The following is a 26028-nucleotide window of genomic DNA, read 5'->3' as shown; positions in this document are numbered from 1 at the left end:
TTTACCCTTGGACGTATTGTGAGGATTAGTTAATATCTGCATGGCACTTACACACATGGGGGTTTTAAGAAGAGTATTGTCTAATATTTTACCAGGGGAAAGTAAAAAATAAAATGACTGAGTGCTGATAGAGCACTAGCAAGATCTGTGCTACCTTTATAAAAGGAAGGAGCTAGTTATCTCAAATTTGTTTTTAGATTCCAATGACCTCTGCCAAGCAGGGCTTCCAAAGAAGTCAGTGGGAGTTCAGCTGAGGGTAGGGCTGCAGAATCTGGCCCACTGTTTCCAAATATTTTTCAAAGACACTATGTGGTATTTTTGCAGGGACTCAGTAAATACTACACATTATTTTAAAAGTGAATTGATGCTCATGAAAGATGAAAGCATGGAAGATTGAAGCTACTTATCCATAAAATGTGTATAAACACAGGCAACAGCGCAAGCTATCTAGGTACTTAGATGAGCTCCCCATCCAATATGGAGTCTACAAGTTCATCAAAAAGACGATTGAATTCATCTTCATAAAACCCTTGTAAAAGCCATTTTACAGATGGGGACGCTGAGGCACAGGATAATTAAGTGACTCACCCAAGATCACACCGGTGATAGAGCAGGGAACTAAACCCAGATCTCCTCAGACCCTGTCCAGTGCTTCAACCACAAGACCATCCTTTCTCTCTGCACTGCACTTTTAAAGTACAGAAAGTTAACACCATTGCTTTAGGATCAGGCAATAATATTTCAAGGTGTGTTTTCTTCCTTGTTCATTTAGACAAAGGACAAGTTGAACATAATCTCTTCCTAAACTTTTACTGTAGTACTTTCTTTAGGTCAACAAGTTAAGTCAAGATGATTCAATAAATTGAGCATATCTCCTTCCTGACGTATGTACAATTGACCATAAATGATCAAAAGCAATCTGTGCTCCTAAATTCACCTTCCAGACAGGGACCTGAAAGTGCTCTACAAATATTAATAAATTAAACTTCACAGCACACTAGTTGCCAATTGGAGGAATACCTCATTATTATCCTCTGCCACATCCTCTGGTTCTCCCATCCAATTCTGGATCCAAATGAAAACCACAGTTCTAATCTTCAAGGCCCTGAAGAGGCTGATGCCTGGCTATCATATATATCATGTCTCCATGAGAGCTGTGGAAGTTATCTAGGGTTAGGTGAAACTACCAGATCTGACATGGAAAATATATTTAGAGGAAGGTACTAAACTAACAACTACAGTGAACTCACTGCGAAAAGAGATCAGAATAAGCTGAGAGGTCTTACTATGTTCAATCACAAGAGCCACCTCTTCACAGAGGTAATCCCCACAATTGTAGGGCTCAACAACATACAGGCAGCCTCATAGTGAGAGGAGAAAAACAAACAAAATCCACCAGTAATATCCATCAGTAGGCCAAACTGAGTGGTACATAGAGGCCTCTATGGCCACGTCTACACTACACACCACTGGGGGCAGCATACAGTGTATTATAGCTACATGCTGCAGTGAAAGCAACGTGCCCTTTTCCCCTGCCGGAGTCTTTCCCTGAAGCAGGGGAAGGGTTTAGTAGCAGGGAGTTGGTGGAGCCTTTCCCTGCTGCCCCCAGCTGCCAGAGTCTTTCCCTGCTGCAGGGCAGGGCTCCAGCAATGGAGAGCTGCCCGAGCCTTTCCCCGTTGCGGAAGTCGTTCCCTGAGATGAGGAGAGGCTCCGCAGTGGGGAGCTGCCCAAACCTTTCCTTGCCACCTCCCCCCTGCGAGCACCGTTCCCTGCTTGGGGAGTCTTTTCATGAGACAGGAAGAGGCTCCAGAAGCAGGGAAGCAGAGGGACACTGTTAAAAATAGCAGCGTAGACAGGGAGGCACTGCTTGGGCAAGTAGAGAGCATGCACATGTTGGGAATGGACTCTCAGACATACTTACCCCCTTCAGGTGTGTCTTTACTCTATGTGTCTACGTGAGACACTGCTATTTATATCTGTGCTAGGGGACTATGAGGTTATGCTCTCTATATGCCACTGGAAAAAATTGTGCAGTGTACACATACCTATGCTAAAAACTATCTGTGTACCTTAATTTTATACGGGTGTCGAGATGTAGGAGTGTCTGGCACTATATAAACAGAGACAGAAAAACACTGTTACAAAGCAGGAGGCCCAGAATTTGGCTCCCTCAAAGGCACTGGGAGTTTTGGAGCACTGAAATGACATGCTTTGTTCCTGGAAAGAGGCTTAGTCTTGTTTTGCTCTGCAGCAACACCACCTGGACAGTCCACAACAGCGTGATCTAATCCCCAGAGGGCACCTGGATTTCATCACTGCGTCGCAGCTTGCGTTTCCTGGCAAAGTTCCCCAAGGGCTATGGAAAAGTTCTCTCCAAAACAGCAGCAGTACTAGCAAGGTAGTTTTGTGGTGTGGGCAGAAATGGAACTGGTGAGGGGCAATGATACAGTTTGTAAAAATGCACTAATGCACAGCTGTTAAAGCTGACATCTACCAAATGAAGTAAGAAAACCAGAGGTGAAGGTAACAACATTTATTTTAGGTAGAATTTGACCTCTACAATTATTTTATCCCTAACTGAATAATCAAGATGTTACTTGGCTCTGAAGACCATGGGGGAATAAAATGTCACCACTACAGCTGCCAAATTTCCTGCTACCAGCCCTTCAAATTAAAGGAAAAACCCATACAGATGCAAAATTTAATTAGTCAGTAAAAGCCCAAATCCTCACCCAAAGCCTTGCTCATCCTGTAATATTGCATTCTTTTCTTCTTGTGTATACTTCTAATTATGAGGGAGACATCTTCATAATATAATAATTCTGGTTATAATGTAACTGCTGGTAACATAACTCCTACATTAGAAAAGGCAGCATGCTCTAGTAATGTTGTTTTAATGTAATTTGTGTACTGCAGGAACTGACTGAACCTGATCATTTAGAATTTGATCAATGTGAATTAGTGTCTTAGAGAGATAAACCATTTGATGATTTAGAATTTGATCAATGTGAATCAGGGCCTTAAAGAGATAAAACATTTATCATGCACATTTGGAATATCACACTAATTCATGCAGCACTGAAGTAGATAATAAGCAGGCATCAATAAATAGTGCAGACAAGGTACAGAGGATCTGTTAGTTCTCTGATACAAGTCTATATAGGATATTTAGTCTTCTCCCTTTAATGGGTGAATTGTCCATAAAGCCCACTGAAGCCACAAATGACATAATTTCAAGGACTAAAGGGAGGAAGGGCAGGAAAATGCAAGAAAGATAGGTACACAGTTATTTCAAACTCTTGCAATACATTTTAGTTTAAAAGTTGAAACCGAATTCTAAGCTATCTGAATGAAGCTTTCTAAAATTCGAGACATGTTTAAAATGATTAGCAGAGCAGCTTCGTAACAATACCACAATTAGTGCTATTAATCTCACACTTTCAACTTGAAATCGTACTGACATGTAGCACATTGGTTTACACATTTAACAGAATTATAAATTTAGCAGTTCAACCTTATTTAATTCTTCTTTTACAGCCAATTAAACAAGCTCTTTAAACATTATTGCTTGAAACCCTGTCCTCCATCCTCACATTCAATTACACTGACACAAGAAGCGGCTGGTGATACCACAAGAGCATCATCTCTAGGTTTCACTAAATCATTCATAATTTATGTATCAAACCCCACACCAAAGACAGTGTTAAAATAGCTTCCATTTAGTTTAACCCCACAAGAGCATGGAAATTCACAGTTTTAAAAAGAGACTTTTACATGAAGGAAAATGTGAAATATGGGGTAATAAAATCCATTTGCATCCCAAGTGCCCCTCACTATTTTTGCTAATTATGAAACATATCTGAATTTATAAATGTACTTCCAAATACCTTTTCTGTCTCTATACAGCAATAAACCATATCTGGAACCACTAATCAGGCTACCGCAACTAACGGCATCTTAGCTTATATACACACTACAGCTTAGGTTGGTATAAGTCAGTGGTTCTCAAACTGTGGGTTGGGACCCCAAAGTCATTTTAATGGGGTCACCAGGGCTGGCTTAGACTTGCTGGGGCTTCAGCCCTGGGCATCGGGGCTCAGGGTACAGGACCCCTGCCTGGGACTGAAGCCCTTGGGCTTCAGCTTTGGTCCACCTCACCTGCGGTAGTGGGGCTCGGCCTTGGCCCCCCCCAACCCAGGGGGCAGGGCTCGGGTGGGGTCAGGCTTCGGTCCTCTCTCCTAAGCTCTCCTCTGTTGGCTTAGGCTACATCTACACTACAGGGGGGAGTCGATTTAAGATACGCAAATTCAGCTACGTGAATAGCGTAGCTGAATTCGACGTATCGCAGCCGACTTACCCCGCTGTGAGGACGGCGGCAAAATCGACCTCCGCGGCTTCCCGTTGACGGCGCTTACTCCCACCTCCGCTGGTGGAGTAAGAGCGTCAATTCGGGGATCGATTGTCACGTCCCGACGGGACGCGATAAATCGATCCCCGAGAAGTCGATTTCTACCCGCCGATTCAGGCGGGTAGTGTAGACCCAGCCTTAGAGTGTCTGCATTAGCAGCGTAGCTGCACCCATGTAAGCTCTGCAGTGTCGCCGTAGCCTTAGATAAAACGGGATTGGGATACAAACCTCCCCTTTTCTTAACTTTGCAAAAACAAAAACACCCTTGTATTTGGCCCTCTGTATTTATTATTAGCATGGATTTCAAGGAGACTACTCTCATGCTTAAAATTAAGGATATAATTCTGTCAAGAGATAGAGTCATCCTGCCCCCTCACCCCAAACCTTATGTCCTCCACATCCCCGGTAAAATGCCCTAACCATCAGGCTATTGACTATTCTGGGATGAATCAGTCTTTCAAGTTTTTTTGCTAACATTTTCAAGAGATCTTGGTGTCATCCCAATGGGTAACAGGAAATGTTTGAATGTTCTATGACAAGAAAGCCATTTCTCACCCAGATCTATTTTTAGGGTCTATTGCCAAAGTGTATTGGAGTACAACTACCACATATTGCTGACAAGACGGACTAGTTTGCCAAGATGCACGTGGGGAACCGGTAAGGGACAATGATACAGTTTGTAAAAATGGTCATCTCTGGATGACTGTAAACAGGCAACAACTGGCTTCAAAGTGTTTCAGAGAGACAAGGAAGGTGAGATAATATCTTGTACTGGTCAAAATTACTTCACCCATCTTGTCTGCCTCATATCCTGGGACCAACACAGCTACAACAACACTGCAAACAACAATGGAAGATATAGTCTGAGGGTATGTCTCCACTGCAATTAGACACCCACGGGTGGCCCATGCCAGCTGACTAGGGCTCACGGGGCTCAGGCTAAGGGGCTGTTTAACTGTGGTGTAGTCTTTCAGTCTTGGCTTCAGCCCAAGCTCTGGGATCCTCCCACCTCACAAGGTCCTAGAGCCTGTGCTCCAGCCCAGGCCTAAATGTCTACACCATAATTAAACAGCCCCTTAGCCTGAGTCCGCTGGCACAGGTCAGCTGCAGGTTTTTAACTGCATTGTTGACATACACTAAAGGTCTATTTGAAGGCAGACTAATCCACAAATCATAGAATCATAGGACTGGAAGGGACCTCGAGAGGTCATCTAGTCCAGTCCCCTGCATTCATGGGAGGACTAAGTATTACCTACGCCATTCCTGACAGCTGTTTGTCTAACGTGCTCTTAAAAATCTCCAATGATGGAGATTCCACAACCTCCCTAGGTCTTTTATTCCAGTGCTTAACCACCCTGACAGTTAGGAAGTTTTTCCTAATGTCCAACCTAAACCTCCCTTGCTGCAATTTGAGCCCATTGCTTCTTGTCCTATCCTCAGAGGTTAAGAAGAACAATTCTCCCTCCTCCTTGTAACAACCTTTTATGTACTTGAAAACTGTTATGTCCCCTCTCAGTTTTTTCTTCTCCAGACTAAACAAACCCAATTTTTTCAATCCTAGACATAACATCAGTTAATCTGTTATGCGTCCTTACATGCACATGCAGTCCAAATTTCCCTGAAATTATTTTCCTCCAATGGTCATTCATGTCTCCATTGACAATCAGGAGAAGGGAGTCTCAACAAGTCTGAGGATTTCACAATCCCATTCCCCATATTCCCTTTGCGCAACTATTTTTCTGGTTAAAGGAGGACTGAATGGAATGCTTTTCACAGCTGGTTTTTAAACTTCCCAGATGATTTTACGTTGTGTGATGTTAGGTACTAGCTAGAACCCTGCTGTTTAGGCCAGGCCTGCCAACACCTGGAAGAGCCAGGCAGTACTTGACTGATTTTGGAAACTATTGTGTGCTGGAACACTGCAGGCCTCCCAACTCTGCAAATGAAGTCACTGGACATAAGTCACAATAGCTACTATCACCTACTAACGATTCCCTTATTTCATATCTAGTAACATGGATCAGCATTCATGTTGCGCTCCTTGTCAGTACGTGGCCTGGGCGAGGAAAGCTAATGATCCTGCCAGCGAACCAAATTCGGTCATGAATCCCGGTCATGTGCCACCCGAGGCACATTGCGCATACGCTAAGAAAAATATTTTTTTTTAATTAAAGAAAGGAAGGAGGGTGATAATTAGATGTTTCAAATTCAACAAAGCTGATAAAAATTAATTAGCCCCCAGTAATTAGATGGAAAAGGAGGGAGGGAACAACTGAATGAACAATAGTAACCAAACCATTTTCTCACCCCTACTTGCAAGTCCCTCCAGATCAAGACTGAAGCACAGTGTCATTCTGTGGTTCAATCAATATTTGTTTGAGGGTCAGAAATGTTTACTCCATAAGGCTGCAAGCCTGGTATCTTTAACCAGAACTGAATTAACATAACATTAAATTTAAAAGAGATTCCCAAATAATATGTAAGTGAATACACAATGAAATGGCAAACAGATCCAACCATTGAAACGTGTAGTAGTTATTTTATATTAAGGGTTTTTAAAGACTTTTATCATTTTATTAAGTCTACTATAAAACAGACTGACGTCAGGGGGCAGGGTATCAGAGCTCTAGATAGGCTTCCACACTCCCACCCAAAATATGGCCACAATTCCATAATTTTTGTCTACAGCATCTATTGGTAGATGGTGAGAGTAAAGGGTTGTAAAAGGTTATTTTCATACTCATACAAAAATGATGAATGGCACTTTCTGCTTAATGGAAGAATTGGCAGAAACTGAAAGTCCAAAGCTAAGGGTCAGAGTCTCTTTGGTCCATCCATTACTGCATCTTCATTTAACCATCCTCAGGTCTAATAATAATTCAACCTGACCTTCGCTATTAAAGGCAAAGTTAAATCACTGATTTAAATACCTTTTATGCTAAAACAAGAATGGGATGAATACTACTGAAATGCAAGGTTGGCACCCAAGTTCTGGTACTTCATTAACAAAGATGCATGTTTAAGGTGTACAGTTTTTCAAAGCATTTCTTATATAGAATCAGGCGTAAATAAATTAATGTATTACTAACTATGATGTCAATTTCTACACAATCATGGTCCATAATACAATATGGGCTGGCTACCAGCTTTCATCAAAATTCTTTCATTTCAATAACCAGTGCTGAAAAAATATATTTCATTTGCCACTTTCCAAGCACAGACTGCTAGGTCAAGTGGAGAAGTTTTTTCCTAATTTAATATGAACACAACTTCATCAGATTTACATACTCAAAAGTAAAGGGGGGGAGAAGGGGGAGGAGGTCTTACTTGAACCTAGCTTCCACCTCTTTGACAGCTTGTTGGTATTGCTCCGTGGTTACTTTGTAGAACTGTGCACTCTGAAAAGAGAGGAGAAATGTGAAAACTTCATGACCTAACAAATATTTATACAGTGGTGAAAACATTCCTGGCTCTCTACAGAATGTGTAAAGAACTCAGGTCCCCACACCGAACATCTTACATTATAATTCTAAAAAATAAAAGGTGGGATAACCATTAAAGTACAAGACAAAGCAGAAGCATTATCGGTGAGCAGTTAACTGCAGAGCTAGAATGGAAAGTTTTCTTACCCAGAGAAAATATTCTATATAGAAAAATGGTTCCATCCCGACTTGGGAGTCAAGTCAAAATTTCAAAAATGTTCACAAACCAAAAATCCAAAAAAATTTGGTTCGGGTCAAAATGTTTCATTTCAGTTTTGACTTTACTGTAGCTTAAATTTCTAAACAAAAGCCTGTTTCAAGTCATAAAACTGGAATTTTTCATTTAGAAAATGTTGAAACAAAACGTATTGACTATTTAGAAACTTCCTCAAATTTTTCGTGTTAAAAAATTAGTAGAATCTGACTCTTTCCCCAAAAAAGTTTGTTTCAACAAATTTGCATTTTCTGATGAAAAAGCTTTTAGTCAAAAAAATTCTGAGCCAGCGCTAATTCTTTGTATAGTAGGAAAGCTGCATGAAAAATCGGTTTTAAGGAAGAATTGGAAGGAGGAGGAGAACTGGAACACAAATCAGGAGGCTGTTGCCATCATTGAGGGATTCATAATTTTTACATGATTGGATAATCCATAAATGGAATCCTCATTGTTGTGTATGTATTTACACTTCTGTACACTCAGACTTCGTGTGGAGGTGATATTCATGTCATAAATTGCAGTTATGTTATAAATTAACCACTCATCCTCTGACTGTCCAATTGGCTCTTTGCTCACTAGTTCATCTCTTTCTGACTTATTCTAATATTCCAAACTTTGAGTAACTTCCCACAACTGCTATTTTATCTTTTTAAAAATCAAGCTACCTTTGTTAGATAGTTTGTCCCTTTCACCAACAGAAGTTGGTTCAATAAAAGATATTACCTCACCCACCTTCTCTCTCCAATATCCTGGGACCCACAAAGCTACAACATTGCAAACAACATATGGTAAGAGAAGAAGGTGTTTTTGTCTTTTATCATTTGTCGGTGTGTATCATTTTAGAGCATAATGATTGTCTTGTTTTACTACCATAGTTGTTATTGGGGCATTTAGTGCATTAGATGAGATACACCACATCTTGTGATGGGCATGTGTAAGACCCATGAATTTTGAGAGGTGTGTTTTGGGGGCTATTGATCATTGTAGCAGCAAAAGTATGTCTGCGGGTTTTGCATATGTTTGTTATGGCAGGATCTTGGTGGGTTTTGGCGTGGGGAGCTTCATCTGATGGTGAGCTTAGACAGGTTGGGGGGAAGGTGTTTGAAAGCCAGAAGAGGAGGTTCAAGACAGATTTATTTCATGATGTGGTCCTCATCAAGTATGGGTTGTAATCGTTTAATGATACCCCATTCAATGTTCAAGTATGAAGTGGTATACGACAATTATGCATGTGATTCAAATCCTGTCTAGTTAATAAAACTTAGATTGTGATTTTGTTTTATTTCTTAGGTAATCTACTTTGATCTGTACAGTTATTACTTATAATCACTGAAAATCTGTCTTTCTGTAGTTAATAAATCTGTTTTATATTTGACCTAAAACCAGTGTGGTTTGAGTGAAGTGCATGAAAAGATCTTAGCTCAGTTAACAAAAATCTGTGTATGTCCTCTTCACATTGAGGGAGGGTGTCACTCCACGAGCAAAAACAGTTGAAATACTGGTACATAGTCAATATTCATAACTTCAGATACAATGACAGCACATGTAATCCAACAGGATATTTATGTTCAACAGATCAAGACTTTTAGAATGATACCTTATAAGGCATACTTTGTACAAAACATGGCATAATTACATCATCATGGTAAATATGGGGCTGTCAGTGTGTTGCTTTGGGGTACAGAGTGTCACAATTACCTCACCCATCTTGTCTCTCCAGAAATATTTCCATTTTCCCTAAATTCTGGAATGCGTCTCCCCCTGACTCCACCAATCACCCACTTTCAAAATGCAAGACAGGCAAGATTCAACCCATGGGCAGTAAAACTTTTCTATACCCGAAAACGTTGGAGCTTCACAGTGGGATATACAGTATTTGAAGACAACTGGCTAACAAGTTGTGACATTTTATGTCTAGATAATGTCCTTTTTGTAATTTTAAAGAGTTTTTTATGGCTTGACCTGAGCTCATCTGAACTCCATGTCAGCACAGTTGGACTTTGGGTAGATAAGCTGAGACACCCGGCTTCACAGTAGGAAGAATAAAAAAAAAAATGAAGCCAGTCATATAAAACTGTTCAAAACTTCTCTAAACTAGTTTTTCCGTAACATGTGGGTCACATACAGAGCACTTGATGTGGTGTGGTATAATGGGTTTGTTAGCATTTGCTAGAACTGATTTATGGCATTGACACTCTTGAGTAATGTGGCATCACAAAAATCATGCCCTCATGCCAATGAAATCTTTATTCCACACCATACTATCACGTATTCCATTTTTTTACATACACACTTTTAAAACTCAAGTTTAGTCGTTTACACATCAGTGTTACAATTCAAGGTTAATTACTATCGCACCCATAAAACATTTAATCTATTTAGATGGCCACAACACAGTCCATGGAAACGATCATTCTAGATTTTCTTTTTGGGGGAAGACACGATTATTTAATTGGAACTGACTGTAACAGTGAATTTTCATAAACTGTTCTTGTAAGGCCTTAGCCTTGATCTTGAGGGATCATCCTTTTGTGAATGCAAAAATGGATTTGGTCTTCATGATCAGTGGGTCACAAGAGCTTTCCTGAGCAAGTGTTATCTGTGCCAAATGAGGTTATAAGAAAATCCACAAAGCGGGTTACTGTATTGGAGACTGATCTGAAACCACAAACTTATTTCACTTAGTACTAAAAGAGCAACTCTTTCTGGAAAGGTAAAAAGATAGACATTTCATCCTCTGAGCCACTGTGTCTTCTAAAGGTTTTCCTAATAAATGATGAACTAACCTGAGCTCTTCAGAAATCAAAGAAAAGAATACTAAGCTCAGAAGAAGGGTCAAATAAAATTTCAAGTCAAAACATTACCACAAATTATAACAAATTGTGTAACACAGACCACAGTCAAAAGCACATAAACCCATCGCAGAGGGCACGGTGGTCTACTGCACTCCTGCTTCTGTGATCCGGACCTAATCATTCATTTGTATGGGAATTGAGGTTTCATGCACATGACTGGAGGTAGCGTATTTTTTAATAAATCAGTAGGAAAATGAAAATGGAATCGTCTTCACACCAGTGACCCCTTTAAATTTAAGCAATCTTGTGTACCCAATGACAGTCGCAGCCAGGTTTCTTGGATGTAGATAAAATCAATAGGTATGTGATTAGACAGTACACCGACTATAGTGTGAGCGTGGACAGGTCACTATTTGAGATGATGAATAGCCCTCTATCAACCTATGGTCCCCTACGATGCTAACATTTACTATAATCTTATTTGGGCTGCAATTTATCTTTCTCATGCCTGATCAATAAAGATGAACACAACAGTTGTAAGGATCGATTGTAATTTTTTATAATTTTCAAGCATGAAGGTGCATTTTTGACACACAGACAATATTCCAAGTGTACTTGTTCTATTTTTTTAATTGCAGTTTGAGTGATCAAATGAGCTGCTACTAAGAAGCCATTTGTCATCTTTGATTGAGTTTACCATGTGTTTCTGTGTAATACCTTCCCTTCAGAATTCACTCAGGATTTTTTTTCATGTATATAATTGTTTACAATCCAGAGATGAAGTCATTTTTTAAAATCCTCCCCACTTCTTAGAATAATTTCACCAGTAGCTAATGCTGAGAATACTGACTAGAAATGATGCTTGCTATAACATGCTGTCAATTAAAAATTACATTACTACATTGTCCACTAATGGACTAGCAGAATAATGGTTGAATTAATAATAGCTTTTATTTCCTCTATTGTTCATGTGGAATAGCCCCTCAATACACAGATAAATATACATCAATGTTGCATGTCTACTATACATGCACACACACATGCTATAATTATTTATTACATGCCAGAAAAAACATGTTAAAAGAACATTAAGGTTACAAAGTCAAGCACTCAAAAGTTAGGAAATACCAGAATTAAGGTTACCTGTGCAACCTTAATTCTACCCCCTTGTGTATATGCATTATGATACAGTCTTTAATTACATGATCACATACTTTCCCCATACAACCCCTGCTTCAATCAGGGCACACCTGTACTCACTGAATGGGTAGCTAGTCAATATTTCTTTTTATCCTCATTGCTCAATATGTGGCCCTATGCATTATTGAGTGTACACCATCCAAACTCTGCATTCAATGCAGAATTATGAATTGCCTCATGGATTTTTCTACAATGCCCTCACCATAGTATCTTAAATGTGAAGTTAAATTGGGAGGTGGTATTATTCAACCCATTTTACACATGGTGAAATGGTGCAACCACTACTGAAATGCTGTGACCAGTCCTGGTGCCCACAATTAAAGAAGGATGTTGATAAATTGGAAAGGGATCAGAGAAGAGCCACGAGACTGATTAAAAGATTAGAGAACATGCCTTATAGTGATTGATTCAAAGAGCTCACTCTATTTAGCTTAATAAATAGAAGGTTAAGAGGTGACTTGATTACAGTCTTAAGTATCTACATGGAAAACAAATACTTAGTATATGGACTCTTCATAAAGGTATAATACAAGCCAATGGCTGGAAGCTGAAGCTAGACAAGTTCAGACTGGAAAAAAGGCTAAATTTTTAACAGTGAGGGTAACTAACCATTGGAACAATTTACCGAAGGTCATGGTGGATTCTCCATAACTGACAATTTTAAAATCAAGATTGATGCTTTTCTAAAAGATATTCTTTATGAATTATTTTGGGGGAAGGACTGTGTTACACAGGAAGTCAGACTGATTATCACAATGGGCCCTTCTGAAACTATGATTTAAAGGACTTCCCAATACCTTTTTCTATTGCAGTTTGAAGAGCAAATGAGCAAAGGTAGTAAATTGTTTGATCAACTACTGTGGTAAATAAATGAAACAATGATTTTCTGTTTAATTTTGGCACCTAAAAATGTTTCCCTGAATCAGAGAGGTGAATTGTGGCAGATAGTATAATGTTAGACAAAAGGGTGGCTACAGAAACAAGGATGCTGTGTGAGAGGAATGGTGATGGCTAGCAAAAACTAATATGCTGCATGAGAGGAATGTAGGTAACTGAGGAATTGACAAACGTATTACTGTATTCAACTGAGGCTCACCGCTGTGAGGCAACCTGGGGAATTTCCTGTGTATTGCAGTAGTGCTTTGATGTGGCTCTGTCCACAGCACTTCAGAGGGGTATGACCCCGGGGAAGGGCTAGCGCAGACATTTTTGAAAGAGATACATTAACCCAAATACCTGCTTAACAAGTATGCAGAGGTAATAGACCACACTGTGAGCTCCAGTTGCAGTTGCAGAGCAGTATCCAGTGGAACGTCATGGCCTTAGAGGGGATATACCTTGATTTTAGAAAGGCTTTTGACACACTCCCAGAGGATATTCTCGTAACTGCAGGCTAGATGAAATGACTATAAAGTGGATGCACAAGTAGTTGAAAAACCACCCCAAAAGAGTAGACATCAGTGGGTAACAATCAAACTGGAAGGACATATTTAGTGGAGTCTTGCAAGCGTCCATCCTTGATCTGGTTCCAGTGAGGCTAATTAATCACTGGAACAATTTACTAAGGGTTGGATTCTCCATCAAACTTGGATGATTTTTATTTAGAGGATATGTTCTATTTCAAAGACATTCTTTCGGCCTGTGTTATACAGTAGGTCAGACAAAACAATTACAATGATACCTTCTGGCATTGGAATCTATGAAACGCAGTGAAGCAACAGAAGTTAGGATGTAACCAAGTCCAGATACCTGTGTAGTAGTGTTGGGCATGCATTTCATTTAGTACCCTTTTTTGTACCCTTTGTTATATGTTTCTTTGAAAAGGTGTAATAAAATTAATTGAGTCTTGTGGAAGAAGTGCATCTTCAAGAGGAAACCAATGGGGAATGTTGATTTTGGCTGTGGAGGGGGTCCTGGGCACATGGGGACTTAATCTACTATGTAAAATTAGGTACATTTTAAACTAAAATATTCAGGATGTAAGAGACAAATATAACTAACAATAATGGGATAAACTGAATAAAGGAAAATGTTATCTGAATATTAGGAAACACATTTTAATTGTGTCAGACTCTGGAATAATCTTCCTCCAACAGAAGCAGTGGAAGCCACATGTTATGAAGGAATAGGGGAAGAATCCTCTTTGCTAGGTAGCAATGATTTTAAAGTTTTGTATTAGAAAACAAGTTCCTACAGAAGCTTACAAGTTCAGTTATTTCATCTGTAGGTGGAACCTCAAAGCACAAGTGTATTTTTTACCTATACTGAAAATCTTCAGAAGGTTTTCAGCAAGTTGGAAGCTCTAAAAGTTCTTGTGTCATCCAAGCTGATGAAAGGTTATCAACAGAATCAAGAGAATGTGAGAACCCTTGTTAAATTTAACTAAAGGAGCAGTACCAACATATCCTATTTCATACCAGAACTCCTTTTTGCTGTTGAAGTTTTTCTTTATGTGCCTTTAGCTTTTAAAACTTGAACAAATTCAGTAGGAAGGTATATTCCACATAATCTATTTAAAGATTTTTACTTAATAGTTAGGTTGTTAATAGTTTATTTGACAAAGAAAGGGACATCATCCTTTTATACAAGACTAAAATCTGGCAAACTGGTTCTGCTGCAAGAGGGTCCTTGAGGGCCCTGGGAAGAGGCTAGGATTCATCTGTAAGAGAGTTCTTAATTGTTTCCATTTATCTCAAAGGGATTGAGCTTTGAAGCTTCTGAAGATGCAACAAGTAAGCATAACAAACAAAACGAAGGGATGGCGGAAAGAATACGAACCTAAATAGATAATATTACCTATTATAAAGCCTAACGATGAGCACAACTTCATGTTCCAAATCATGTTAAAATATTTGTTACTTTTTTAATCTATGCCTATCTCTTACCATATATACTCGTTCATTAGCCTGTTCGTTTATAAGCCGACCCCCCCAAAATGGATAGGTAAAAATAGCAAAAACTGTATGACCCTTTCATAAGCCGAACCTATATTTCAGAGGTTGGAAAACTTTGGCTCCTGGCCCGTCAAGGTAAGCCGCTGGTGGGTCGGGACGTTTTGTTTACTTGGACCCTCCAGGTAAACAAAAAGACAATGTATTAGATATTCAATTCAATGATTCCATAGAGTTTAAAATCATCAAATTTTGGTGTAGACCTGTTTATAAGCTGACCCCCGCTCTTTGATGTGTCACTTTTTTACCAAAAATATTCGGTATGAACAAGTATTTACAGTAATTGATTTTAACTGTGTCATTGGAAAACCAGATGTACAAAGTATATTATAAGTGAATTTGTATGTTGTTTAATATATTATATTTATTCTGCCTTGAATAATATTAAAGTGTTGCATAAAGGAAGTTATCAGTTTGCAAGTCCATAAGATCAGTGCCCTTGTTAAAGTTCTTTATACTAGATTCCAGTCATTTATGATCTCCCTCATTGGGTCTGATTGCATAAATTTTTTCCATCCTATAGATGAAGGTTGCCGAAGAGCAGATATGATTTCCAACACCAAATGTTCAGTATTGTGATACATCTCCTAAGTCTGTGAAAGAGAGCGTATCAGATCAACAAGTGGAGCAAAGCAGAGAATTCAGCTATGACCTTTTCATCTGAGCTTCCAAGCTCAACTTTTAGGCACACTTGGCTAACATGACTATTCTCGGCGCTATATGAGCTGAGGGGTGAAAACATTATCTCTAAAGCCTCTCCCAAGATACGCTTCGCTTCACTTTTCTATCTTACTAGAACACTGATCTCTAATTGGTTAACATTCAGAGCTGCCAAAGAAAATGAAAACCTTTACTAAAAGGACAAAACTATTCAACATTCTTACTGCTATTCACCCTACCATCTAATCTGCATGTAATTGTAGCATATTCTCTAATACAAATGTTCTCAATCTTACAGACATACGCTCAGATGCACAACTATATTTAAACATCCTATTGATGACAGGATGCCTAATCAAAACCAGTCCTGTTTACAACTTTTCTTCCAAGTCTCACCATATTTTCAATATTACATGTTACAAATTACATTCGCACTAAGGAACCATATTGTTATTTCTCAGTACTCTAAAGGGCTCTGTTATCGCACACTACTTCAGAACACTGAGGAACCTTAACTGCCAAGTGAGAAGTCGGCGCCATTCTCACATCTATACTGCTCACACTCTACGTATGCAGTAACTATAATGGCATGTACAAACGTATGTCTGATATTTAAATTATGTACCAGTTTTCATCCCAAAGGATCCCAGTGCATTTTATAAACTTACATTCAAACTGAATATAAAGGAATTATTTCTTTTACCACTGAAAGAACACCACCTCTGGAGTAAAATGTGTCAGCTGATTAATATTCAGCAACACTTCCAAATGGTTTAGGTCAAATAGTAAATAACTCACTACAGTGAAAATTCAGGTTTCAGAGTAGCAGCCGTGTTAGTCTGTATCCGCAAAAAGAACAGGAGTACTTGTGGCACCTTAGAGACTAACAAATTTATTTGAGCATAAGCTTTCGTGGGCTACAGCCCACTTCATCGGATGCATACAATGGAACACACAGAAAGAAGATATTTATACAGACAGACAGGGCCGGTGCTAACATTTAGGCAAACTAGGTGGTTGCCTAGGGCACCAAGATTTGGGGGCGCCAAAAAGCGGTGCCCCCTATTTTTTTTTTACATCGTTCCTACACCCCCTCCCCAAGCGCGCGGTCGCCGCTCCACTTCTCCTACCTCCCAGGCTTGCAGCGCCAATCAGCTGTTTGGCGCCGCAAACCTGGGAGGGGAGGAGAATTAGAGCGGGGGAGGCATGCGCGGGGAGGAGGCGGAGCAGAGGTGAGCTAGGGTGGGGAGCTGCTGCACGGCTCCCCGTGGGGGGGGCACCTCACTGGAAAAGCACTAGGTTAAAGATGGATTCCAGTTCAGGTGACATGATCACATGTCACTGCAAGACTTCATTGCCCACTTGCCAGCACACACATATACAGGAAGACTAACAGGTAAACCCAGCCATCTGCGGATAATGGTCCTGGTTAATGGGAGTCATCAAGATTCCAACCCATCATTAATAGCACACACTTTACATAATTACAATAGGCCCTCAGAGTTATGTTTTATATTTCTAGTTTTAGATACAAGAGTGGTACATTTTTACAAATAGGATGATCACACTCAGTAGATTATGAGCTTTGTAATGATACCTTACAAGAGACCTTTTGCATGAAGCATATCCCAGTTGCACTATATTCACTTATTATCAAATCTTTATAAACCTATCCCAGTTACATTATATTCACTTATTATCATGTTTTTATAAAACCATATAGACTGCACAACGTCACACACACACACTACGAAGAGGACCCTCTAATTAAAACCATAAGACATTCATTAATTTTAATATATCTTGAGCAGCTGTGCAAACATCTGCTAAATGTCATTAAATGTACAGCAGGGCAATTTTTTTCACCTGAATTTGCTAAAAAAAAAATTGCAGTTCTGGGGCAACAGATTATTGACAAATTAGGTCAAATCTGGCAAGGAGATTCAGCTGAATAAAAAAAATACAGGATTTTTTTTTAAATGTCTACCAGTTTTGCATCGAATCTTCATTTCAAATTGAAGCGTCATTTCAAAATATTTCAAAACTGTTTAGTTTCAAAATGTCATTTAGAAACGATATTCAAAATGTTTTGTTCAGCCGAAAAAAAACATTTTTCAGTCACACCTTAGTGACAAAATAAATGAAAAAAATCAGTTTTGGTACAAAATTTACTGAATTTTTTTCTCCCCTGGTTTTTCAATTCAGCCCTCAAACTGAAAATATTTCTTCCTCAGCTCTAATTAAATGCAGCATTGTTTGCAACCATGTTTTCTATACATTTGTGGCAGTTTTTGGCATCTGCCCCCCAACCAGTTTCCTTTGGGAGTACCAACAGCAAGAACTCAACATTTCTTTTTGTCAGTGTCTATGCCTTGCTGTTAATGCTCATCACCTCAAAGAGTCCATACTTTCTTTTTCGAAGGCTCCTTGTGATATTGAAAACAATTAACCACTTGAAGTTCTTCCTTTCATTCTCCATCTTACTTCTCTCCTCTTTTCCTTTTACAAAAAGATTCCTTGGTCATATTTATGTCAACTCACAATACTTTGGTTTTCACTGTATTTCCTGATTATTCTTCTTCCAACATTGTTTTCTCCTTCAAGCCTTTACTGTTAAAATATCTTGCTAAATAGCCTTCCTGTTTATTCAACTGTTGATTGTAGGTGTTTCCTAATAATATTCTGCTGTCTTCTGTATACACTTCTCCCAACCACTGTTTTAGCCTTTAGCCTAAGTTCTTTTTTCCCAGTCAAACTAAACACTGTTACCCATGCAGATCAGAGAGAGCATTCTATCTGTGCAGAACCTATATTCTCCAGAGATCTACAATATACTACCTACTAGTCTGCACCAATTTTTAGCCACTTCTTTAGTTTGCAATCTGCTACTATTTACAGAGTCCCAAGCACAATACCAGTACATTTCTGTGAAAACTAAAACACCTTAAAACATCCTTTTCTTAAGGTTGCTTCATAGTTTTTCAGGCCTGGTTCACAGGACCCAAGAATCTACTTCCATGCTGCTCATTCCAGCATGAACCAGGTCTACTGATCCCTCAGTTCTTGCTTGAGAGTTGTCCACCAGGATTGGTCTCCTACTGTGGCACCAAGGAGGAGATATGAACTAACCACATTTTAGATTGTAATCTATTTGGGACAGGGACTGTCATCATTATACGTTTATACCATACCGTAATGTAAGAACCTACAACAATGGGGCCTATCTAGTTATGGCCTTTGAACAGTAATTCTGGGGAGAACTATACACAGTATAATACACTTTTCCTAAGTGTCAAGTTTCCTGCCACAACAACCCTGCTTAATTCTCCTTCCCTCATTATGAGTAATGGATCTGTCCATCCATATTACTATACCATGCTCATTACCATAGTATATGGATGGATCTATACATGGACTTTTAAACTTTGATTCTTGCACGTCACTGCATGTACCCAGTTGTCTTTACCCTATACTCGTGAGTATTTAGAACGTGCTTCACACTTTCAGTGTCCCTCCCCCGTTTTACTGCATGGTAACACTGGCCTCATCTATATTAAACACCCTAGACATGGTCACTTGTCTTTCAAATCTACAGTGGTAAAACACTAATTTCACAGTTATGAGATTTAGCAAATGTCTTTCAAGATGTAATTCACTGTAAAATTACTTCGAGTTACAATAATTATTTGCAACACTGCCTACTGCCATACTTATTTTTACATTCTCCTGGGTGCTGTGTAAAGTGACAAGTCTAGTTCTCAGAATCAGCACTCTTGATCTTATAGTGCTCAATGAACTGACTCCATGCTCTGTCCTGTGGATGAATTCACTAAGAAAGCATCACATTTGTGATACCTGCAAATTGCAGCTTTCCACTTTATTCTACCACCCACCTCACACTATCCCTAAAACCTGCACCAAAAGAGAAGCAAAATAATATCAGTCAAACTTTTATTCTATTTAACATTGGCAAAATGGCAGTTTAAAATTTTACAAAGGTTGCGGCAAACACACATATATTGTTTATGACTGACATCTTTAACATAAAAGTACACTTCTTGTAAGAGCCCATTAAGGAGTCCTTCAATTTTATATATCAACACCTACAATTTCCTCTCAATTCATGGTAACAGCTCAGTGAAAAAAAAATACATAAACCTAATGCAACTTCCCAATAAAGGAAGGAAAGAAGAGAAATTTCTCAACTTCCATTTTTTCCAGAAAGGTATTCCTAGTTTCTTTTCTCTTTCCAAACAAAGGCTCCACTAATTAGGTGGATGGCCCTTCATCTCTCATGTGTGGCTGCCCTGAATGGAGCTCGCAGACCACCAGTTTGAGAACCTCTGATCTAAATGACTCATTTACAGGTTTATGTTATTTATTGTCAAATGCCACCACATCAGACTTTTTAGATTGTGAGCTATTGGGGGCAATGAATGTCTGTTTTATGTTTTGAGCAGTGTTGTGTACAGTCAGTACTAAACAAGCCAACAACAAGCAACAAAAACTTGGATGTGAGTAGAATCTCTGGTTTAGTAGGTGATGTTAAGTACCAAAAATGCTGCAACACCCAGGAAAGAGCGCGTGTGTAATGGGCAGAGTATCTGCCTTATGTCTAATTCTCTTGTGTCTATTCCTTAATTTCTTCAACACAGTGTGTAATAGTGCATATAAATAAATAAGCCCTTGTGTATATAAGATCTACAGTACTGTATGGGGTTAAACTCTCAGATATGGGGGGGAAATAAAGATTTCAAACATGTCAGCAGAGTATCTACTCATTTCAAAGGCATGATTATCTTCCCATATTTCAAAGGAAAGGCCTTTTGAAAGATCTGGCACCGAAATATGCATGTGAATAGAAGCATATTGTAAAGTCTAAGCTTTCAGGTATAATGGTTCTCAGTTATAAGGCATGAGATGCTAGAATACTTGATTCTCAACAAAGCAGAGTACACCACCAGCCTGGCATTATCACCTCTGTCCAGCCTCCAATCTGATGGTTAATGAAAATTTTTGTTTGATTGTGGTGTATAGCCCTTCTATAACTGTACCAAGCTCCCCTCAACTTCTGGATTGGACCTTATTCATACTGCACAGATAAATGGATTTAGAAGCCAAAAAACTTCAAAATGGTTAGGTCCAATATAAAAAGTAAAGCCAGTTGCCAATCGCTTCTTTTCTGTAGGTGTGGGGGATCCAGGAATTTAACCGAATACAGGGCTGATGTGTATCAAAGGGGCTCTGATCTTGTTAAGGCAGCATCTGAACAGCAACTATGGGGCTTTTCCACCTAGCCCTTTATTTCCTGTTACCTCCTGCACCTCTATAACATCCCTCTCTTGCTGTTAAAACCAATTAGCAGCTCTGCACTGGTCAGCAGGGATTGCTCGTAAGTAATACAGCAGTCCTATTTGAACCCTCCTTAAAGGCAACCCTACTGAAGCCAGCAGTTAGCCTCAGTGCAGAATCTAAACATGCACTTCACAATGAACATCATATGACATATGGTACCTCTTTTCCCACTGCCTCCTTTGTCAGCTGTATTATGTCTAATGTAGGACCAAACCCTGAGGGCTTGGTCTTGATTCATTCTTTACTCCGGCAAAACATTCACTGAAGAAATGATGCAGTCATTAGATTGTTAACTCTTCGGGGCAGGGGCCCCTTATACACTGTAAAAAATACACCTAAAAATATGGGGAAGATCGGTACGCCTAAAACAAGAATAAAAATTGATGCACCATACTGTATAATCATCCAGGGAGTGAACTGCAACCTTTATATGAAAAATTGCTTTAATGAACAGCTCAAAAGAAATGTAAGTGCAGTATTTATAATCTGGAACTAATAATGTGAATTAAATTCCTGAGCTATGCTTTTCCCCGTACACACATTCACACAAATGGTGATCCACCAAAACTGTGTGTGTCTGAATCACAGCTTATTGCTCAGTGAACCTCAAACAGCAGTACAAAATCTATCAGCTGCCAGATGTAAATGACCCTTTTCCAGGGCTCAGCTTCAGCGGTTCTCCTTTGCTGGAGAGAGCCCTCTATTCAATTGAAGGCCAAGTTATTAAGAAATTGTTTGTCGTCGTAGATTGGATTGATCATTTGTTTCCTGAATTCCTTTTCCTATCATTTACTCATTATACGCCTCCTCCTGATGGGAGAGGACATTTATTTGCTTCTGCATTTATTGTGCTGGCAAACAGAAACATTCTGCAGCATTTCCTGGGGGTTCTCTCATTTATCTATTGGATAAGAGACTGAAGTTTTCTAAGGGCAGAAAAATTAAAATATCACTCAGGCTGACAGCAATGAAAACGAGGTGTGTGTGGGGCGGGGGGGGGAGAGGCTGTTTCTGAGCTTTACGTTTACAAGGCTACTTACTAAAGACGGTTACAACATTTCATATAGCTACCACTTCTTGTATAATAAAAAAAATTCCTGGCTGTTTCCTAGCTCGATAAGTTAGTACTCTGAACAGAAGTGCTGAAATATGCCATGTTCTAAGACACATAAGATGTTATTGCTACCGGTTTAAAATGGAAGACACACTTAAAATTATGTAATTCTGTTTTAAGGTACATGCCTACCATACATTGCACTATGGAACAGTGTGTTCACGTGATTAGGAACAGGAACTGGGTGTCAGGAGTTCTGGACTGTGTTTCATCATGTCACTGACTCTGACCTCAGTCAAGTCATTTAAATTATTTTAGTGGCTCAGATTCCCACTTAGCAAATAAAGTTTTTATTTGCCAGCCTCTCAGGAGTCAGATGGGCTGTATGTAAATCACTTGGAGACCTTCTGATGAAAGGAGTTATTGAACTATACCTTTATACAGTCAGTAAGCATTTTAAACAGTCTCCTAAAAATTCAGTATGTTGCCTGTAATGTGATGCACTTGAAAAAGTAAGGTAGGATTTTTCTCAATTGTTACTTTCCAAAGGTAAATTTGGGCACGCTACCCAATCTCACATATTTTAAAGTAAAATATGTAATGGCACAGATTTTATATACACCACTACCTCGATATAACACTGTCCTTGGGAGCCAAAAAATCTTACCGCATTATAGGTGAAACTGCATTTTATTGAACTTGCTTTGATCTGCCAGAGTGCGCAGCCCCGCCCCCCTGGAGCGCTGCTTTACTGTGTTATATCTGAATTCCTGTTATATCACTTTATATTGAGGTAGAGGTGTAATAATTTTTATTATTTCTATTACTGTTTGTGCCCAGAGGATCAGCACCCAGTTGAACTAGGCACTGTACAAACACACAAGGAGGACACAATTCCTATCCTAAAGATTTTACAATCTAATTTAAAACCGGATTAAACACTTGGGAATAACAAGCAAACAAAGAGATTGGGAGAGAGATTGACAAAGGTAACAGAGAAAGGAGGGTGTAGTTACAGATTAGCTACATACATACACCTCTACCCCGATATAATGCGACCTTATAGAACATGAATTCGGATATAACGCGGTAAAGCAGTGTTCTGGGGGGGCGGGGCGGGGCTGCGCACTCCGGTGCATCAAAGCAAGTTCAATATAACGCGGTTTCACCTATAAAGCGGTAAGATTTTTTGGCTCCCGAGGACAGCGTTATATCGGGGTAGAGGTGTATATAAAAAACTTCTCATGTCCCATATAATACAGGAACTTGTTTGTTAACATTAATAGCATGTTTACTTGTTTTGGTCAGTACAACTATTTTAAAAATTCCCTAATTACATATTTTAGTTTAGCTCTAGAAAAAGGGAGGGGACTACGGTGACCAGATGTCCCGATATTCAGGCCTTTTTCTTATATAGGCTCCTATTATCCCACACCCTCTGTCCCGATTTTTCACACTTGCTATCTAGTCACCCTAGAGGAGACATCAATCCTACAGGATGGAATTACTTACTCTCTCACACCTTTCAGAATCAGATGCTACTTGCCAGTAAACTCCAGTCTTAAAGCAAGCAGGGGGCAAAGCTGGCAGGAATAGTTCCTATTCTTCCTGACTTAAGGACTTCGCAGGTGGGAATCAGAAGAAAAATGGGTGGAATTCAGAGGAACTGGCCACTATAAGCTTCTTTACAGCAAGTATTGTTCCCGTACCCTCAGTCCAACCCCAGTTTTCCCAGTAGTTTCATTTAATCTACGTATTCATTCCTAGTAATAATTTGCACGGACGTACTTCAGAGGATCGCAAAGTGCTTTACAAGTATCAAGAGTCAAGTTATTCTTATGAGGTAGATTGTTTACATGAGAAAAATCCTGACTCATGACGACTGAATATTATTGGACAACCAATAGGTTTCTATCATTAAACCTCCTAAGAGGTTAATAACACTGAGCTCCAAGACAACATGAAGCACACTGCATATATCCATGCTTCTCAAACCACGATCTGCGGAGCCCTCCCTGGAGGTCTGCAGAAGGAAACATTAAAAATCAAGCAGGGAGGGATTGGAGCGCTGGGAGTGCAGACGGATTCATGAGAGATCTTTCTTTTACAAAGTTGTCTGTAGAGTGAAGCAGTTATAGAACCTCAGGGCAATATATAAATAGATGCTTTCTGATTGGCTGCAATGAGCCCAATAAAAGTTAATATTCCCCTCCTTCTTGGGACAGTAAATCTTGCATTCACTTACAAAGTCAACAAAGGCCTGATTTTCAGAGATTCTAAGCACCCAGGACTCCAATAGAAGTCAATGCTTAGCACCTCTGAAATCTACACTCAGTCTCCTTATCGGAAGTTGGTAATTACAAATGAGTAAACTACAGTTACTTGTCCAAAATCATACTGCAATTCAGTAGCAGAGTCAAACCTGTTAGTCCTGACTCCCAGTCCTTGATCTAATCAGATAAAATAAATTCCTTCATGATTGTGATGATAATGTTTCAGTCCTCTTTCTTCTAGATGTCTTATTTACTAGATTCGCTGTAATCTGACAAAAATCGCTACCTTTGAAACAATCCCTCTAAAAACTTACTTTTAAAAGTTCATTCAAATTGGCTTGGATAGAAACCATGAAACATCCACTGAACACTGGCTGCAGGACTATAAAGAAAATGCAACGATAAAGGGAAATGTAGACTCACACTACACTCAAGTAGGAGATGTTGAACATCAGTGAGGGCTCAGAAATGATACAAGTGAGATTAGAACTAGAACAACAAATAAAATGACATTCTACCTGGAAAAAGGCAAGCCAAGATGTCTGGGTGAAAATAATCCAACACACAAAAGTTTAACTGGAAGAAGGCACTTTGAAAGAACAAGTGGGTGTTTAAAGATTTGGAAGGAGACTAAAGGATGAATTCCAGACAGCAAGTTAGGTATGAACTTGCAATATATTATGGCAAAAAAAGAGTGAAAGCTTTGGGTTGCACTTGAAGAGGAATCACATCACAATATAGGGAGGTGGTAATCATCTATACAGCGTGGGGAAATTGGATGCATTTAGTTCAGGACACCAATACAAGACAAAGATATAAAGCAAGAGGGACTAAGAAAAATTCTGTAAAAGAGATAAAAGGAGTAGAGGAATAGATTTACGGAGGAAGATTAAAAGAACAACCTCTAAGAACACCCAATACTTTTCCTTATATATTTCCAGATGGTTTACACAGTATCCAAACATCAGGTATTCGTATATTTAAGACAAATGAAGCACTGAAATGTGGTACAAGTTATTGCTACTTAACACACAGTATTCTGTTATTACTGATTTTTTATACAAATTAAAGAAAATATAAAACACAAGATGGATAGTCCCATAATTTGCTTTGCATTTGAAGTGTAGATATAATAATTTTCACAGCCAAAAAAAAATATCAATTTCTTTTGCATGTCTTGGGAATCTGGAAAAATGGATCTTACAAACAGCCTCTATAAAATGTGGCCATTCCTGGTGCTACTATATCTTTTCATCGAAACACAGTTTGTGATAAAGAAAAATAACCTGAAATATTATTGTATTTTTGTCTCACGTAGTTTATATGTAGAAAAGAAAAAATTCTCTATTGAAAGAAATGTTTCTCTAAACACTAATGCCTATTATTCAGTGTAGTGCATCTGCTTATTTTTTTTGTTATTAAGTGACAATTCAGGACTGCTATTGATTTGATGCAAGAAAATGAAAGATGGGAACGAAAAATATTTTTTTAAACAAGAAAAATGTCATGGAATATAAAGGCAAGGCTGACTTGTGATGGTTGTTGGAAAATACACAATTTTTTTTAAAGTTAATTTAGTGGAAGGCCGTAATAGAAAATGAGTGAAAAAAAAATCAGTTTAAAAAACAATTATTTA

General features: G+C 39.0%; 1 protein-coding gene across 2 annotated transcripts in view; it reads right to left on the bottom strand.

Annotated features, from left to right (window-relative positions):
• The window catches only part of CHCHD3 (coiled-coil-helix-coiled-coil-helix domain containing 3), a 264347-nt gene that overhangs the window by 45631 nt on the left and 192688 nt on the right, over positions 1-26028 (bottom strand). For both annotated transcript variants that reach the window (XM_024106313.3, XM_005291866.5), the window contains exon 6: positions 7736-7806. In XM_024106313.3, the coding sequence (XP_023962081.2) occupies positions 7736-7806 (71 nt within the window). The remainder of the gene's footprint in view (positions 1-7735; positions 7807-26028) is intronic.

Source organism: Chrysemys picta, chromosome 1 (assembly GCF_011386835.1).
Source record: "Chrysemys picta bellii isolate R12L10 chromosome 1, ASM1138683v2, whole genome shotgun sequence".
Taxonomy (NCBI): Eukaryota; Metazoa; Chordata; order Testudines; family Emydidae; genus Chrysemys; species Chrysemys picta.
This window is presented reverse-complemented; position numbering and strand designations above follow the sequence as displayed.